This window comes from Rhinoderma darwinii, chromosome 1, assembly GCF_050947455.1.
Source record: "Rhinoderma darwinii isolate aRhiDar2 chromosome 1, aRhiDar2.hap1, whole genome shotgun sequence".
In the NCBI taxonomy this organism is placed as follows: domain Eukaryota; kingdom Metazoa; phylum Chordata; class Amphibia; order Anura; family Rhinodermatidae; genus Rhinoderma; species Rhinoderma darwinii.
In genome coordinates this window covers 552,472,709-552,491,657 of record NC_134687.1, presented here as the reverse complement: position 1 = coordinate 552,491,657, position 18,949 = coordinate 552,472,709, and the positions used below count along the sequence as shown (strand labels likewise).

The 18,949-nt window shown below is 39.5% G+C and overlaps 1 protein-coding gene across 1 annotated transcript in view; it reads right to left on the bottom strand.

Annotated features, from left to right (window-relative positions):
• Positions 1 to 1,476: 1,476 nt before the first annotated feature.
• Positions 1,477 to 18,949, bottom strand: part of MAP1B (microtubule associated protein 1B) — an 82,113-nt gene continuing 64,640 nt past the window's right edge. The window contains exons 5-7 of the mRNA XM_075838049.1: positions 10,569 to 16,485; positions 9,672 to 9,910; positions 1,477 to 6,937 (exon numbers count right to left, since the gene is read on the bottom strand). Of these exons, the coding sequence (XP_075694164.1) occupies positions 6,782 to 6,937; positions 9,672 to 9,910; positions 10,569 to 16,485 (6,312 nt within the window). The 3' untranslated portion in view covers positions 1,477 to 6,781. The remainder of the gene's footprint in view (positions 6,938 to 9,671; positions 9,911 to 10,568; positions 16,486 to 18,949) is intronic.

Below are 18,949 nucleotides of genomic sequence, written 5' to 3'. Positions count from 1 at the left end.
CCGTGCAAAACGTAACGCAGTGGAACAAATGGCATCCATGTGACGTCACTTTTTCACGGAGACCCATTGACATCTATGGGTCATTCCTATATGAAAAACGAACAAAAAAAGATAATGCTGCGATTTTTTTTCATCAGGCGCATCGTCCGTATTAAAAAAAAACTGACTAGTGAATTGGCCCATTTACTATAATGGTTCAGTATTCAGTCTGGGTGCTGTTTATTCTCTACTCGGATAGCACCAGGAACCTGAAAATTGTTAGTCTAAATGAGCTCTTAGGCTTTTTTGACACACTGCAAAAAATTTTCTGCATTATAATCATAAAAAATCTGCAAGTAAATCACCATGTATTATCATGAAGATTTTGCTGTGGATTTTACCAATCACAATTTAATGGGTGACATCTGAGACAATTTCTGTAAAAAAAAATAGATTGGACCGTTTTGTTTTTTTTTAGTTTAAAGAACACTAAACGGCAAATTCAAGAAAAATCCCAGTATTTCTTCCTCCCTTGTCCTTTTAAATTTTGCAATCAAAACTGAGAACTATATAGAGAAATATGTGTTCCATGAGATCAGCCATTTTCTTACAATCATGACTCTGACCGTAAGAGCTCATTCACATGGCGCTAATGCGGCTGCGTTTGTTGTTGACTTGAACTAACAGCATCATAAATCCCTATGATGCTGTTAGTTCGGGTCATTAGACACGTGGTCATGTTGGGACTTGCATCCGTAAAACAAGCACTAAAATGCGTCCGCTTTACAGCCATCGGAATAAGGCGTAATACAGCTGGCTGCAGTGGGAGAAGCAAATGGGATACAAAGAATATCCAGCCGCACCCCCTCAGCCGTCTGCCAGATAAAATTGTAAGCAATCGGAAGTTATTGAACCCGTGTTCTCTGCAAAATTTCGACAAGACCGATGGTTTGACGAACATGTTGAAAATGTTGCAAGTTTATCTCCTGTTTACTTTTATAATTTATTTCCAGGTTTAAGCTGTTGTTAAGCTGATGTTCACACGGCAGATTTTGTTTGGCGGGTCCCGCCGTAGAATTATTTCTACTCCCATTCACTTCAATGGGAGGTTAGGGCGGAATCCGCAGATGATCGGGAAGGATGCTTGTTTTGTCCGCTAGCTGAAAAAAATCAGCTAGCGGGAAAAATAAGCATCCGCCTCCCATTAAATTGAAAGGGAGGTGGAATTATGCAGCTGAATCCGCAACAAATATTCTACCGTGTGAACAGGGCCTTAGTGTTTCTCTTAAACTCTATTAATTTGTATTGTACAGATCCCGCACCGAAAATCTGCAACAAAACCACTATTTTTTATTTCACCCTTCAGAATGTGAACCATGGACCTGTTTCTGCTGAATATTGGTGCAGGATACAAGATAACAATGTGCTGATGAAAGCCCAAAGTATAATAAAGAAAATATCACATTCAAATAAATAACATAACAAGGAAATACTACATTTTGTTTCTTTCTTTTTTTTATTGTGGAACCAAGTTTGTTTCCTTTACATCAAATATCCTCAGTGGAAGTGGGGTATTGCACACAAATATCATAAAAGCACTACATAATACTTCACTGTAAACTAATGTTCTACATTAGATATGAATCGGTAGAATAGAGGTGATGCGGGATTATAAGACAATACCATACACAGCTGCAGACTGACACAAACACCATTCAGAACGAGAGAGGAGTGAGGACCTTCCCAGCCAGCCACAAGACTGATCCTGTCCAAGAGTTGGAAGATAGACCGCGGCATGCATACGTGTTAGCATTAGCATAGTTCATTGCTGCCAATTATTCCTTTATTACAGCCCAGTCTTGAGGGAATGTTACTTGCGGCTCCTTAGCATCCGAAGCCTGAAGCTATAGTAGTGCAGAGAAGCTTGTGTAAATCCTTTATATTCGCTTGTTCTAGAATCTTTTTGTTACAAGTCCTATCCAAAACTTTGAACAAAGCCTGTCAGACATCTTATATTTCACTAAGGAGTTAAAAGTATATATAGGTTTGTTCTTAGAATTTTGTTCAATTGCGATTGGAAAAAAATGGTATGATGTTAGTCCTTAATAGGAATACAAATAGTGATATTCATCCCAATGTATAGCATAGCTTCATTTGATGGTTTTTAATGGTAAAGAGTAGTGTCACTGGCCTTGAAGTAACTAAATGGTATGTCAAGTTATTATCAAATAAAATGATAAATGGTATATCCAAAAATTCCAGTTATTTCCCGGCACTGAACCTGTCAAGCACACAGTAAGATACACTTGACATCAAGTTGTATGTACTGATGTAGCTCAAAATCAGAGTGATGCTAGACCGACACAGCAATCTGTCAGGCAACAATGCTGACAAGACACTGTCACACGGCCGGAGTCCTGGCACATTTTAGCATCAGTATTACGGATGCAATCCCCAGACCTACCACGGTTCAACCATTGAACCATATGGTGATTTAAGTATAGCTGCACCTTGCGGCCTTGCAGCATCATGACTACAACTACCTTGCTGCATGTATACCTACCTACCCACCAGTTGTGTCCCAGACAACCAGGAATAATGGTGGGTTGTCAAGCCACTATGGTAACATTGTAAAACCATAAGAAATCAACGGTGTTATTTTGAGTGCTATTAGAAGTTTGTGTTCCCACTCCCCGTACATAAGCAGGTCAAAGTTTTGACTTGATTTTCTAAAGGTGTAGAAAACTGGCAAGAACAGTGATCATATTCTCCAGATTTTGTTCTACTTCTCCACAGTATACAGTACACGCAGCATAGTCTGTATTTTGCAGATTTATCATGGATACATCAGTGAAGGATCCATGTTCCCATTTTCTGGTTGAATAAATGTTCTGTACAATAATCTCAGTGATGTCATCAGTCTATCTGGTGACGTTATTCTGACCTTGAGTGAGAACATGGAATGGCTCCCACCACTATGTGCCGATAACAGGCCTATTTTAAAGTCGCCGCATTTATCTATTTTCCTCTGAGTATAATCTGCCCTGTTTGTATGAAACATCAGCTTTCATTCGCTACTCTGTACCCCTTCATAATACAATTACATAGAATAAACTCTACTCTTATCATCTGGAATGTGATCTATACATAGTATACGTTATTGTCCTGCAATCACTCAGTATTCCTACAAAACATAAAATACATTTGGTGGCATCAGAAAGAAATATCTATTTATGTCCATAATTCTAATAGCAATTTGTAGCTAATACAGAGAATATTTACACTGACACCAGTTTTAAGGATGCTAAGAATATTTTATGTGGCACAATTAATTAAAGTCTAAATAACATTAATCGACCAGTAAAGGCAGAAGAGAAATCCTCTCTGGTGATTTTATTTATAAAGTGAATACGTTGCCCCTTTAATTCAGCATGCTCAGGAAATAAGACGTCACTATACATTGAGTAGAGGTGTGGACACAAGTCACGAGTTTCCATGGATCCGTAACATGGTGTGTAATTACATAGTGCTTGAATAGCTTCCCTGATAAGTTTGATTACATTTCTGCTCTTACATGTTTGATTTGGCAGGCTTAGAAGTGTACATTCTGACTGCGGAAAATGTTTTAACAGGGTTTGCAGTTACCCATCCTTCAAGGCGAAGACTTGGCAAAGCACTTTGGGACCTAATAGGTTGGTTTATTGAAAGCGACTCTCCCTACTTTTTGAAACACAGGTTACCTTCATCTCGACATGTCACATATTTAGTACTTAAGAGTAGATATTATAAATGTTTAAAGTAGTTGTGTGAGATTTAAATAACCTGGCTGCTTTGTTCTAGAAACAGCACCACCCTTGCACATTGACTGTGTCTGGTATTGCAACTCCAGTCCTGCTTAAGTGAATGTGGCTCAGCTGCAATACCACACATAACACATATACAATAGTGGGGCTGTTTCTGGATAAAAGTAACCATTTTTTTTCTAATCTCATAAAACCCCTTTAAGAACTGAGGTTTCTCTAGATGATTCAGACTATGTGGCAATGAACAAAAGCTTGCTCAAAATGTCTTCCCGGTAGAACAAATCATGAGCTCATAGCATGCAATGGTGGCCACATACACCTTTGCGTCAGTGAGGTCAATCTGTACTCCACCAGAAGAACCTCAAGTTGCAGGTGCTCGCTTGAACCTTACAAACCAGATAATAAGCTTAAATAGGTAGGAAAAATTTGATATAAACCTATTGGGTCAGGCAACTAATTACTTACAATGACTTTTGTATTTACCCCTTTATAACCCTGTGTAACATACAAACACATGGGTGACAAGGACAAGTGAACACACCTGGAAATGTGTAGGGCAGAATGACCCCTCTATGTAACATTCCAGTGCATCACATTTAATTTACCCCATTGAAACATATTGTCCAATATAACAAAAAGTTAATTCCTATGACCAGAATTTGTTCAAAAACAGAGCAAAATATACAATCATACATAAATAGCAAAGCAATAAATATCATTGCTTATAAAAAAACAACTTTGTCTTAATTCACAGCATTAACTGGACTTAATAAGCCCAAAATAGTACCAAACATAAACAGTGCAAATAAAATAGTGTTACATTATAAATAAATATGACAAATAATAAGACAAAAATACACATCAATTCAGTGGCATCACAAATCTCATGAATGATTTAAAGCCTTGAGTTAACGAATAAAATCTTTCCATTGCAATCCCCTCACTTATAAAGCTGCAGTCATTGATCTTGTCATATAGATAAGCAAGGGCCATAAGATGTACCCATCACCCAATCACTTTAGAAGAACCATGTAGCCGCTCGTGTGATGATCTTCATGAGCAAGAAGCTTATAGAAAGAAAGTGGTCACAATCTGTAGCTCTCCAGCTGTTGCAATACTGCAACTCCCAGCATGTCCTGACAACCTATGGCTGGGAGTTGTAGTTTCCCAACAGCTAAAGAGATACAGATCACGACCACTGCTTTCAATAGGCTACTTGCTCATGAAGATCGTCACACAAAGTGCCATATGGTTGCTCCTACAGTTGCTTCTGAAGAGGTTTGGTGACCACTGCTTTACAAGTCTCTAGGTAGAAATGACACAACCATAGAATGAGGCATATTCTCGTATTCTCCTCAACTGAAAAAATGTCTGCCTCCACTGTAATAAAATGACAATACAATAAAAGGAATTGTCCAGGTTTTAAAATAAAAAGGGTCTGCTTTTTTCCAGAAACAGCGCCACTCTTGTCCATGGGTTGTTTCTGGTACTGTAGCTGAACACCATACAAGTGAATGGGAATGAACAGCAATCCCCGACACATGTTATGGACATGAGTAGCATTATTTCTGGAAATAAAAAAACATAATTTTTCCTAATCTTGGACAACTCCTTTAATTTTGAAGATTAAACTAATTCAATGCCAATGATATTTGAAAGAATTATATGCAGTTACTTTGCCATCAACTGATATTCACTAATGGGTGTAAAGGATTTAAGTATAATATTAGGATGAAATTATCAGTAACTACTCTTAAAATATGATTTTTTCTTCCTTACTCCTCTAAAAGGAACATTAATCATCACACAGCCAAAGCAAGTAAAAAAAACTTTGCTTGTAAAATCAAAAACTAATATAATACTAATATTTGTTTTTCATACATACAATAAAAAAGGGTCTGTACATTTTTTAGGAATTCTAAAAACAACAAACGTAACAGAGGAGGTGGGTCAAGTCAACAAATAGTTTTAAAAAAAAAAAATAACACAATTTTTAACTTGCCTGGCAAAGCAATCATCAGACACTCATTGTGGATTAATGAAGTTGTAGTAAATTAATGGTCATCCTGGTGTGTTCCGTCAGCTCAGCTCATGCCACCCTACAAGCATGCAAATACTTCTGAATTTACGACCTCGCACTCTTTTATACACTTGCTGACTGAAGTTAAAAAATAAGTGCATTAAGTATCTTTGTACATTCAAGTCACTTCCTAAGGCAAATTATCTACCAAAAGTACTCCCGAGTGCTTTGGTATTTTGCTTCTGTGTACCGACTGTGATTCACAATGTGCGAAATTTTGAGATTTGGTAAGATGAATTTAACGGGAGTATGCCTTAGACACAATGCTTATTTTTTCCACCCTGTACAGTTATTTTTATCATGGCATGATAAAACATATACTATTTAAACATATAACACTTCTATCTTAAAAGTGGTTGCGCTGTACTTAAAAAAAAAAAAAAAAAAAAAATTCACCAATTTCCAGCATATGTTTTGAAGGAAGGAGGGAACAAAACTCAGACCCTGTTACTGTGACTAGGACACCAAATACTGAAAGAAACTAACTGTCCTCCGGCTTCCATTTTGCAGATCCCAAGTCGTGTACTTGCAAATGACGATATTGTATAACAAAAAGTAATGTAGAAATTAGCCTGTTACTGCCGACGGAGAGAGGCCACAATCATGAACCATCACACAGGTCCTTCTTCTCCTGGTCGCTCTTATTGTCTTACAGTCATGAAGAAAGTTCCCATCCTGGACTAATGTGAATGAATGTATACAAGAGCATGTCCTACAAACCTGTATATTAAACCTGGACAGCAGAGCTTGCAGTGACGTGAACTTTATAGTTTGCCATGGAGATAATATATTACTGACATCTGTGTTGCTATGACACAGAATAGCAGTGGGCAATATATAGTTCTGAAGATAGTTATAATCTGTAGGAGACATTTCTAGTAATCGCTGTGTTAGGGTGAAGAAGTGGGCAGTGATCTCCTCACAGTTCAATTTTGCATGCTGGGAAGGATTCGTCTTGCATAACCACTGTGCTGCTACTTGCTAATACCATAATATTGAGGTCCTGCTGTTTTTCATGTGTCTCCTGGTACCATTCCCGCATCACTTCTGAATCATGGGTTGGAATTAGTGTGACCTGCAATTACAAGAAATGTGAACATTATTAATTACACAAGTCATAATATAATCAATCCTCTAACATTCAAATTGGTACTACAGAAACTGAGAGTTCTCTCACTTAAAGGGGTTAAAAAACATAAAAACTGTCCTCTCCTTAACCACCCTAAGAGTAAATTTAGCATAGGTGGAACCCATGCGGCTGTTTTGGGGCCCTAGAAAAGAGGGGCCCAGTACTGCTTTGTTTCATCCCATGCAATTGGGCAGAAACTATCTGTGCAGGATTCCCCTTTCTAGAGCATTTTTAGCAAACAAGGGGGTGGCGAATTTTGCCCAAATGGTTATGGAAAGGATGTGATAGAAGAAAAATATACCAGGTGCTTTTGTTCTGGGTGGCAAAACCAAGCGCCATAATGGGGGCCCATACTGATCTTTGCTATGAGGCCTTGTCTCTTTTAATTACGTGACTGACTCCAACCAAATATATATAGAATGCATATCATTTGTTCTATTATAGGCCCATACAAAGTTGGCAGGTTTTACTTTTTATTTCTGTCTGTATTTGAATGTGTGTTTTTGTTCTCTGCAGTAGCCATGTAAACAACGTTTTTGTTTAGACTGTGGAGGAATAGGTTCTCCCTTCCCCTCTCTCAGCAGTAAGTTCCAGCATAATTTCATGCATGAATCATCAGCTGAATGACATCCAGCCAATCAGTTGCATCTAACAAAGCTATTTCCTCTCAATACCAATGTAGCTGGGGAAACTCTCTCTTACCTCTGAGGGTATGTTCACACGCTAGCTGTCATTTACGGCTGAAATGACAGCCTGTTTTCAGAAGAAAACTGCTGCGTCGTTTCAGCCGTAAATGCTCCTCCTCGTAATATACGAGGCGTCTGTGACGCTCGTATATCTTGAGCTGCTCTTCATTGAGTTCAATGAAGAACAGCTCAAATTACGTGGTAAAGAAGTGCCCTGCACTTCTTTGCCGAGGCAGTCAATTTACGCGTTGTCGTTTGACAGCTGTCAAACGACGACGCGTAAATTACAGGTCGTCTGCACAATACGTCGGCAAACCCATTCAAATGAATGGGCAGATGTTTGCCGACGTATTGTAGCCCTATTTTCAGGCGTAAAACGAGGCATAATACGCCTCGTTTACGCCTGAAAATAGGTCGTGTGAACCCAGCCTTAGGGCGGGTTCACACATGGCGGAATTTCACTTAAATTCCGCTGCGGACACTCCGCAGCGTTAATCCGCAGCGGAGCCGTTTCTCCATTGACTTTCACTTTAATTTAGCAGTGTTCGTTTACACGATGCGTACTATTCCGCTGCGGAGCATAGGCTGCGGAGTGGAATTTGGTGTCCGCAGCATGCTCTGTCTGTTGCGGAGCAGTGGCGGACTGGTTGCGGACTCATGGCGGAATTTCTCCATTGACTTCAATGGATAGTCAAAATTCCGCAATGAAGTCCGCAGATCTTATGTGTGCTGCGGAGCGTATTGTTTTTACTACCATGACATTTCTTCATTCTGGCTGGACCTATGTATTTCTAGGTCTACAGCCAGACTGAGGAAGTCAATGGGGCTCCCGTAATGACGGGAGCGTTGCTAGGAGACGTCTGTAAATAGTCACTGTCCAGGGTGCTGAAAGAGTTACGCGATCGGCAGTAACTGTTTCTGCACCCGGGACAGTGACTACCGATCTCAATATACATGTATCTGTAAAAAAACATATAAGTTCATACTTACCGAGAACTCCCTGCGTCTGTCTCCAGTCCGGCCTCCCAGGATGACGTTTCAGTGTAAGTGACGGCTGCAGCCAATCACAGGCCAAGCACAGGCTGCAGCGGTCACATGGACTGGAGCGTCATCCAGGGAGGTCGGGCCGCATGCCGAAAGAGGGACGCGTCACCAAGACAACGGCCGGTAAGTATGAATTTCTTTGACTTTCACTAGGGAAAGTGCTGTCCCTTCTCTCTATCCTGCACTGAATAGGGAGAAGAGAAGCACTTTTCCTGCAGTCCGCAGCGGCCAGTCCGCATCAATTTTCTGCACATTTTGTGCAGATCCGCTGCAGAATCTGCAACGCAGATTCTGTGCGGCATTGATGCGGACAGTTGCGGAGGAATTCCGCCATGTGTGGTCATGCCCTTACACTAAACTACATGTAGAAGTCCATGAATATTTCTATCATGGAAAGGGAAGTTGGATTGCTTACAATCATTAACATCACCAGTGTATTCTAATTGGGAAAAACATACTCATCTAAATGTATGCACTTATAATTGACTTTATTACAACATTGCTTACTATATACTTGATAGGTAACAAAGGGAGGAGAGAGTTCGTCTGTATTTGTGTGATAGATGACAGAGATTACAAAATAATCTTTGTTATAAACTGAGGAATTTAATATTTAATAAACCATAAATGCTGTTATTACAGACCTGCACAGGAACTGATTATGGTTCCCAATATCGCAACAATAATTATCAATAAGTACTGGTTCTGATTAAAAAAGGCAACATAAAAGAAATGTCTTCTTTTTACAAATGCAAAAAAATACTAAATCTGTAGATCTACAGCAGAATCAGCAGAAACAAAAAACGTAATATTCTGATCTTTTGTCTCTGGCAATCCCTATTTTCTATATTGGATAGTTACATTAGCAGTATAGTTTTATTGTATTAAATGTGAAGCAAGTTAACAATGTGATGTAGAACATAGCCAGCTACTATAAAAACATATCATACCTGCATATTGCCTCCCCACTGAGCTTTCCCCTCCAGAAGAGCATCCAGGACGACCCGGCTCGGTTCTCCAGCTGCTGCATCATTTCCACTCACTACATAATATGAGGATCGCACTCGTTTGAAAAACTCTACATCAACATTTTTGTTGCTGCTGTGGTTAGGTACATACACCAGGTCCAGGTAGACTGGAGGTCCTGGGGGCACTGCGGCTGACTTTGTTGTCTTGGTAGTTCCTCCTCCTGGAAACAACAAAGTTAAATACATTTATTCATCTGACAAATCATAAAGACTATATGTTAAGGGGGGGGGGGGGGGAGTGTGGAATTCAAGCCAATTTTCCTAAAGGTCCTATAATTTTATATAAATGAAGTATAAAAAAATCTCGGCCATGCCTTAAAATCCAAGTGGATTCATTTCACAGTGTGTGAATGGGTTTTGTAAAACTCCATTCCCTTTCATTGTACTGCACTACGTTGCAGATTTTCGGAGGAGAATTTCATACCAAAAAATTGCATATTTTGGAGATCTCTTTATTGCAGTCAGTGAATTGAAATATCTTGGCTACCATTTAAAATCTGGTACACAACTTGCTTAATCAGCATTCAGCTGCTGCTCATAGTAATGCTGCTGTTTGCTAAGGGATTCTATAAATTCTAATCATGTCCCTCGTAGTATGGTGAAGTGGTTCCTTTTTATTTGCATTCATTTCTTAAACAAGCCTTTGAGAGATCTATTCATGTTTTTAAAAAACAGTAAGTGCTTAACCTGCCAAAGAGAAGTGCTCAGAAGCAGAATAACTAGGTCAGTTTTACTGTTTGACAGTTTGATAAATGATGCCCAATGTGTTATTGAGAAAATGCCCAATGTGCCCAATTTAAAATAATATACTTGACTGACCTGTGGATCCAGTTTTAGTTGATTTTGTTGCACTTGTATTAGTTGCATTCTTGGTTTCTTTATCTTTCTCTTCCACCTTCGCTGCTTTGGAATCTGTAATTGATCCGCTTTTTGGACCCTTTTCTACCGAATCTTTCTTTTTTGGTGCTACACTCTTGGAACTTTTCTCGAAAGTTTCTTTGATTGGTCCAGGTTTTGGTGAAGCAGCTGAAATTTTTGATTTGCCATCACTTTTTCTAGCTGGAGAAGATGATTTTGTTTTCCCTCCTGCTTTCTTGGATTTTCCTTTATCTTTCATATCTTTTTTCATAGGCTTTCCTAAACTCTGGTCAACAGGCATAGTTTCTGGATCCATCATTGAGACATCTGGGTGCCTAGGAGATGGGCTTGGATCCTGCATGGGAATTGGAGGAGGGTCCATATGTTTATAAGTTACTGTTTTATCAGTAGGGATAGTCTCGGATTCATCTTCAGAATCTATGTTTGCATCTGCTGTTATAGAAGGACATTCCTCAGTCTCTGGTGGGACATCTGAATCTGTCTGAGATGGGGCTGATTCACTAACTGAGGTTGGAGGTGTTTCATCACATTGACGTCCTTTCTGTTTCCCTCCTGAAGGTGGCTGGCCTCCTCCAAATTGAGTTAATGGCTTGTCTTGCTCCTGAGTTTGCTCTTCACTTGCAAACCATTCTAAAGGATTTGGGTTAATGAAAGAAGGTGACAGCTCTGTTTTGGGGTGCTTGTACTCACATGCAGAAACAAGACATAAATCAACTTCTTGTCGGTTCTCAGCAAAAGGTGACTTGTCAGAGACAGAAAATCTATCATTCATTTCACTGGAATAGCTATAACCCTCACATATGTTATTCCTGTGATCAATATCTGCTGAATAAGCAAAGGGGTTTGTGTTATGCAAAACTGAGGGTTCTTTTACTACCCTCATCTGAAAACTAAATGGTTCATCAGAAGAAAGTGGTAAAGATGAGGCTACTGAACCATAATCCATTGAAAGATCATTTTTTGGACTTAGAGGGTCGACTATACCAGGAGACTGTCTTAGTGAAGATGGTGTTGGAGTTAATGGAGAAGCGTCTGTTTCAGGAGAGAGTTTTCCCTGCATAAAATATTCCTGCTCAAGTATTGGTGGTGAGTAAAGTGGCAAATTTTTATCTTGAACTACATCTTTCAAAGAATCTTCCTCTTTCAAAGGGGAACCTGTTTGTGAAGGTGTGTGTGCAGAGGATGTGGATGGTGAAGCCTCTACCTGAGATTCAGTTGCTGCTTGTTCTTGTTTTTTGTCTGAAGTATAATACCCATTGTCAGTTGAAATCTTATTACCAAAATAAGAGTCAGGGTTGTCAGATGGACTATATTCTACTTCAGTTGGTCCATTTTCTGATATATGTAGCATACTAGAAGCTACTGCAGGGTGTTCTGGTGATTGTCTACTAAAGTCCATGGCAAAAGATTGCTCTGGTGATTCCTGACTGAACTCCATTGTTGACTGCTCTGGTGATCTCTGTTCTTGGAGCGAGGATGTGGATTTTCCTGTTCTAGGTGAAAAGTCAGGTGGAGAAATAGACATTGGACGAGGACATTCCTCCCTAGATGGAGATAGTTCTGTTTCCTGAAATGTGGTGGGTGTCTGAACAACAGAGACTGAGAGAGAGTCATCTACTTCTGTAGAATGTGGAGACCCAACCTCAGCATGAAGAGAAGGAGAAACATCATCTGTAGTTGGTTCTGGGAACGAACTGGTAGCAACAGAAGCTGTGGAAACTGATGCAACACCTTCTATATGAGAGTAAGTGTCTTCTGCAACATTTTCATCTACTGGAGTGGCAGATTTATCAGATGCAGTGCCTTCAGAAATAGACATTTTTGTGTCCTCCTTAAATAAAATGAATGGGTTAGTGTTTATTTGAGTGGGAGAAAAGTCTCCTGCAATTTTTCCTCCATCTGATACAGTAGATGACATACTTTTCATTTCAAAATGTTTCGTTTCCACACCAAATGCTTTACTTGACAAAAGATCACTCTTCTCTTGTATAGCATCAGACAACATTTCAGACACAGGACTAATCTGAGAGGGAGAATGTCCTTCATCAGCATTACTAGCTTGTCCAGATGATGGCTTAAAATTACAGGTCAAGAATATGTCATAGGTTGTCTCTGATCCAATTAATGGTGGGCTGCGTAATGGGGATAAAACTTTTTCAATAGGAGATTCAGAATCTGGCACTGGCTCATCCATGGGGCTTATTCTAGGGCTTTCACTCTTTTCTTTGTCATCATAAAATTCAAACACAACAGGGACAGAAGGCTTTTCTATATTCTCTTTAGGAAGAATTGTACCTTTTTCCTCTGTCGGTGACTGGTAGTAAGGTGTGTGACCAGCACTTCCAGCAGCAGTTTGAGATGGAGACGCTACTTCCACAGTTTTATCGTCTGGACTTGGACACTGTTCTGTCATTTCTTGCACTTCATCATGCAAAGGTGGCAAGACATCAAGTTCAGATGTTTTAATTTCATTAGGGGTCAAGTCAAAATTAACACTTCGTTCACTTAATGGCGTTTTAGAAATTGGTGATGGAGGAGCTGGACTCTTACTTGGACTTAGCTTCTCTTCAAGCCCATAATCATCCTGTATTTGTAGATTTGCAGAACTTTTTATATCAATGTTTCCGCACACATAAGCTTCTCGTAGTGATGATTTGCAGAATTTATCTTCTTCTAGGGATGAAGGTGGTGAGATTGTTGAAGCAGAAGCATTGTATTCCTTGCCATCAGTAGCATCAGTTTTTGACACATCAGACAAACCATTCAATGCATCAGGTATTGGAGAAACCCTTGTTTTGTCATATTTCTGGGAACACAAAATTGCTTCATATTTAGTGATGTTGACATATTCTTGAGATGGGGATTCACTTTCCTCATTGTTTGTCTCATCACTCATTATATCTCTTGGTGTTGACATATCATCCATTGGAGTCGGTTCACTAGATATCTCAATGGTTGAATGAGTAAAGCCTGAAGTGGCAGTAAATTCTTCAGGTTGGTCTTCTCGGTTTTCTTCATCAGAAACAGTTGCTTCACTTTCAGAACCTCCAGGTAACGTTTCATCATGAATAGAGGCTCCTGTCTCTACAGTTGGTGACTGGGGCTCAGAGGTCTTGGATGGTGTAGAAGACAAGATATATTTATCTTCAGTGTCACTAACAACTTCAGATTTGTCTTTTGTGGCAGTAGTATAGTGGCATTCAACTTCTAGCTTTTCTGTTTCCTGATCATCGTCTTTTGCATCATCTGTTCTGTCTTCATCTGCCTCTTCTTCTGTTTCTTCTTTGTCAGCACTTTCCTCTATATCTTCTTCTGCTGCCTCAGAATCAGCAATGTCTTCATGACTATCATGCTTGCCTTTCAAATATTGGAATGCATCTGTATCAGCTTCTTCTTCAGTTTCATCAGTTTCAGCTAACTCAACGGCTGTATGTTCACCCAGTGAGGTTCTTTCTTCTTGATCTTCCTCTTGTTCTTCAACCTCCTCGGTCTCTGCTTTTTCTTCATAATCACCAGCTTCTGATGATTCCTCAAACCCTGTTCCTTCATCTTCATATTTGTCATTTTCATCTACCCTGTGTTTATCTATGATTTCTAATTCCTCTGGAGTCTGTTCACATTCACCTTCAGGTTCGGTAGTAGTTATACCTTCATCTGGTGAATCTGCAGGTTCTTCACTGCTTGCATTATCTTTCTTGATAATATAAGAATCAGTCTGTACAATGACTGCTTCATCCCTGGGAGACAGTGCCTGTAGTTGAGGCTTTACTTCTTCAATAAACTTGCCTTCATCATCTCTGAGGTCTTCAAAGTCTTTTGTTAAATCTTCAGGAGAGGACATAAGAGATCTCTGTGAAATTACATCTATATTTTCAGCAGCTTGAGCAGGAGCACGAACAGACAATGCTTTTACTCCTGCTGCAGCTACAGCTGCAGTTGTTGCAACAGCTACTGCAGCTGCCAATGGCTTCTTCTCGGGCACTTTCTTTATTACCTTGGTCTTGTTTGTAGTGGCTGCTTCCTTTTTAGCAGGTTCCTCTTTCTTTTGCACTTTTCCTTTAGCAGCAGGCTTCTTAGTTTCAGGAGTTGCTGATACTTTCTTTATTTCTTTAGAGGGTTTCTTGGTTTCTTTTTTTGCATCCTTCTCTTCCTTCTTTTCTTTATCATCTTTTTTTACTTCTTTTTTCATGTCTTTCTGAAGTGTTTCTTTTTTCACATCTTTCTTAACCTCTTTTTTCTCCTCCTTCTTTACTTCCTTCTTGACTTCTTTTTTCACTTTTTCTTCCTTAATTTCCTTTTTCAGCTTGTCTTCCTTAATCTCTTTTTTAGGTTTTTCTATCTTAACTTCTTTCTTAGGTTTGTCTACCTTAACTTCCTTCTTCAGTTTATCTTCCCTTTTAACTGGGGTTCTTTCTTCTTTCTTTGGCGCTTCCTTTTTCACATCGTCAGATTTTGATTTTACTTCTTTTTTCACAGTTTTGTCCTTCAAGACTTTAGGCTTTACATCAGCTTTTTGTTTTTCTACATTTTCTGATTTAACTATCGTCTCATCTTTGTTTGAAACAAGCTTTTCTGCTGAGGATTTAGTCTCATTTTTTGCAACCTTTTTAACAGACATTTTCTCCTTGTCCACCTTTTCAGTTTGTTCGGGGTGGCTGCTTTTTACAGCTTCAGACGGCTCTTCTTTTGATTCTTTTTTCACTGGTTTGTTAGGTGTAGTTTTTGTGGACTTTAAACTCTCTTTGCTTTCTGCTCTCTGTTTCATCTTTGCCTGCTTTACTGCAGGGCTTGAAATATTGTCACTTAGGTCTTTCTGTGTTATAACAGGCTGCTTCAAAAAATCCAGATGTTTAAGCTTTTCAAGACCTTCAAGTATTTGGTATTGTGTTGTATTTCCTGGAAACAAGACTCTCACTATTTTCTCTGAAGGATTTGATGGATGCCATACAATAAGAGAAGAAATTGAAGTTAAGTAATTAACAGGGACATCAACTTCTAGACCATTAGGTAGGACCAAGCCGGATTTTTCTTTGTTGCTGCCAGACCACTGCTGCATAAAATACTGAGTTTCTTTGCTTCCCTTTAATGGATTCAACACATACATCTCAAGCTTTCCTACACCCATTTTTTGAAACAAGATAATGGGTTCAATAGAGTTTCCTACACTTCTGAACAGAGGCTCTGGTTTCATAGATAATTTACTTAAGTACTGAAGTGTAAAATTAGCTTCTTCTATGCTTCTTCTTACTCTGAAGTTGGGTTCTGGGTTTTTCATGTTGTCAGGGATATTTAGAAACACAACTCCAAGGTCTGGAGAGATAAGATTTTTCATCCAGTCACTGTTGGCTGTTGACCCTTGAGATTGTTCCTCCTCAAGCTCAGATATTTTCCTTTGAAGCATACTATTGATACCAGGAAGATTGTCATCCCCAATATGAGTGAGCAATATTGAATCCACCCTATCTAAATGTCTAATTAGTTTCCAAAAGCAAGATTTTCTCTCGGATCCACCATTAATAAGCATGTTAAATCCATTTACTGCAAACAAAGCAGAGTCTCCCCTTCCTCCTGGGAAAATATAGCAACAGGGCTTTGAAAGCTTTAGAAAGCCACCAGATGTGGGCGGTTCTAAAATGTCAAAAGGTGATGGAATTTCTACAGATTCTGATAAGTATTCTGTAAATTCAGAAAGTCCTTCCATTTCAGGCAAAACTGAAGATGAGTTGAGTTTGATATTGATGAAGTCTTGAAGGTTATGTCGCTCTAGATTAGAATTCTTCCAATGGCCCTCTTCTGGACAAAAAAGTGTAAGGCTTGCTTTATTTGCAGGGTGCGTATTGCTCAAAAGTTCACCAATCTAGATAGGGAGACAGAAAACAAATAAATATGTAATAAGGAATAATGCACTAATAGTCCTGAAACTACTGCAGGCAAAAAGTGGAGGGGTTGCCTATTGTACTGAAAAATGACAGTAATGTTATAGATAGTACTGTGCAAAAGTTTTGGGCAGTTGTGGGAAAATGCTGCAAAGTAAGAAAGTGAATGAACAGAAGAGATATCTAAATCAAATCAATATTTGGCGTAACCACCCTTTGTCTTCAAAACAGTATCAATTCTTCTAGATACACTTACACAAAGTCATGGATTTTGTAGGATTACAGTCAGGTGTGTGATTAACCAATTAAATCAAACAGGTGTTAATGGTCATCATTTACAGGTTGAAACACAGTCATTAACTATAACAGAAACAGCTGTGTAGGAGACTTAAAACTGGGTGAGGAACAGCCAAACTCTGCTACAGTGGTGAGGTTGTGGAAGACAGCTTCATGTCACAGGTCCACCATAGCAAGACTGAGCACAGCAACAAGACACAAGGTAGTTATACTACATCAGTAAGGTAACTCCTAGCCATAGATTTCAAAGCAGACTTCTGTTCAAGCGGTTTTGAAGAAGCACAAAGAAACAGGCAATGTTGAGGACGGTAGGCTCAGTAATCAGCCAAGGAAACTTAGTGCAGCAGATCAAAGACACATCATGCCTACTTCCCTTCAAAATCGGAAGATGTCCAGCTGTGCCATCAGCTCAGAACTGGCAGAAACTAGTGGGACCCAAGTACACCCATCCACTGTACGGAGAAGTCTGGCCAGAAGTTGTCTTCATAGAGGAATTGCGGACAAAAAGCCATGTCTTTGATGTGGAAACAAGATAAAGCGACTCAACTATGCATGAAAACATAGGAACTGGGTTGCAGAAAAATGGCAGCAGGTGCTCTGGACTGATGTGTCAATATTTGAAAATATTTGGCTGTAACAGAAGGCGGTTGGTTTGCCAAAGGGCTAAAGACAGGTAACAGTAGAGCATGGTGGAGGTTTACTGCAAGTTTGGGGCTGCATGTCAGCAAATAGAGTTGGGGATTTGGTCAGAATTAATGGTGTTCTCAATGCTGAGAAATACAGGCAGATACTTGCAATACCATCAGGGAGGCATCTGATTGGCTCCAAATTTATTCTGCAGCAGGACAATGACCCCAAACATACAGCCAATGTCATTAAGAAATATCTTCAGCGTAAAGAAGAACAACGAGCCCTAGAAGTGATGATATGCCCCCCACAGAGCCATGATCTCAACATCAACGAGTCTTTCTGGGATTACATGAAGAGCCAGAGGGATTTGAGGAAGCCTACATCCACAGAAGATCTATGGTTAGTTCTCCAAGATGTTTGGAACAACCTCCCTGCCGTGTTCCTTCAAAAACTGTGTACAGGTGTATCTAGAAGAATTGATGCTGTTTTGACGGCAAAAGGTGGTCACACCAAATGTTGATTTGATTTAGATTTCTCTTCTGTTTATTCACTTTGCATTTTGTTAATTGATAAAAAAAAACTATTAACGCTTCTATTTTTTAAAGCATTCTTACACTGCAGCATTTTCCACAACTGCCTAAAACTTTTGCACAGTACTGTGTACTTTTTTTAGTAGCAGTGCAGATTCAGCAAAATCCTGGAAAGGGTTGGGTTGCTAGAGAACAGCAGTTTCCACTCCATCTTTTTAAGGCAGTCCAGGGTTTGGGCTGTCTAATAAACCTTGTTAGGCGCCAGTTGAGAAGGTGCTCACAGTGCTCACAGCCTGGAGAAGACAAGCACTGCCAGTCTGTGGGAGTCAGGTAAGAACAAATGTTTGTTTTGAGATGTTGGGTAGTAGGCCTTTTACCCTGAGGGCATGTTCACATGCTAAACTAAAAATGGCTCTAAAATACGGAGCTGTTTTCAAGGGAAAACAGCTTCTGATTTTCAGCCGTTTTTATGCATCAGGCGGTTTTTAATGCGTTTTTTACAGTCATTTTTGGAGCTGTTTTTCTATTAAAACAATGAAAAACTGCTCCAAAAATGGCTCAAAAAGTGACATGCACTTCTTTTTTACGGGGCATTTTTTTATGCGATGGTTTTGGGCAGATGTTTGGAGGCATTCAGCTTCCGCATTTTTAGCCATTTTTAAGGGAGTTTACGGCCCGAAAAACGGCTGAAAATAAGCCATGTGAGGTAGAGGCTAGGCGGCCTATTATTGATTCTGCACTGTGTTGTAAAAGTGCGTTACTGTGTATAAAGATAATAGAGCTGGTTGCAGCCAGTTTTAAACCTTTTCCACTTTGTTGGAGTGAGAGCCTTCTTAGAGCTTGTCCACACGTAGTGGAACTGCTGCATATTTTTCGTCCGGAATTGCGTATGAAAAATACGCAGCAGAATACCATAGCAGCAGAGTGGGTGAGATTTTACAAATCTCATCCACACGCTGTGTAACATTTCTACATGCCAATTCCTGCT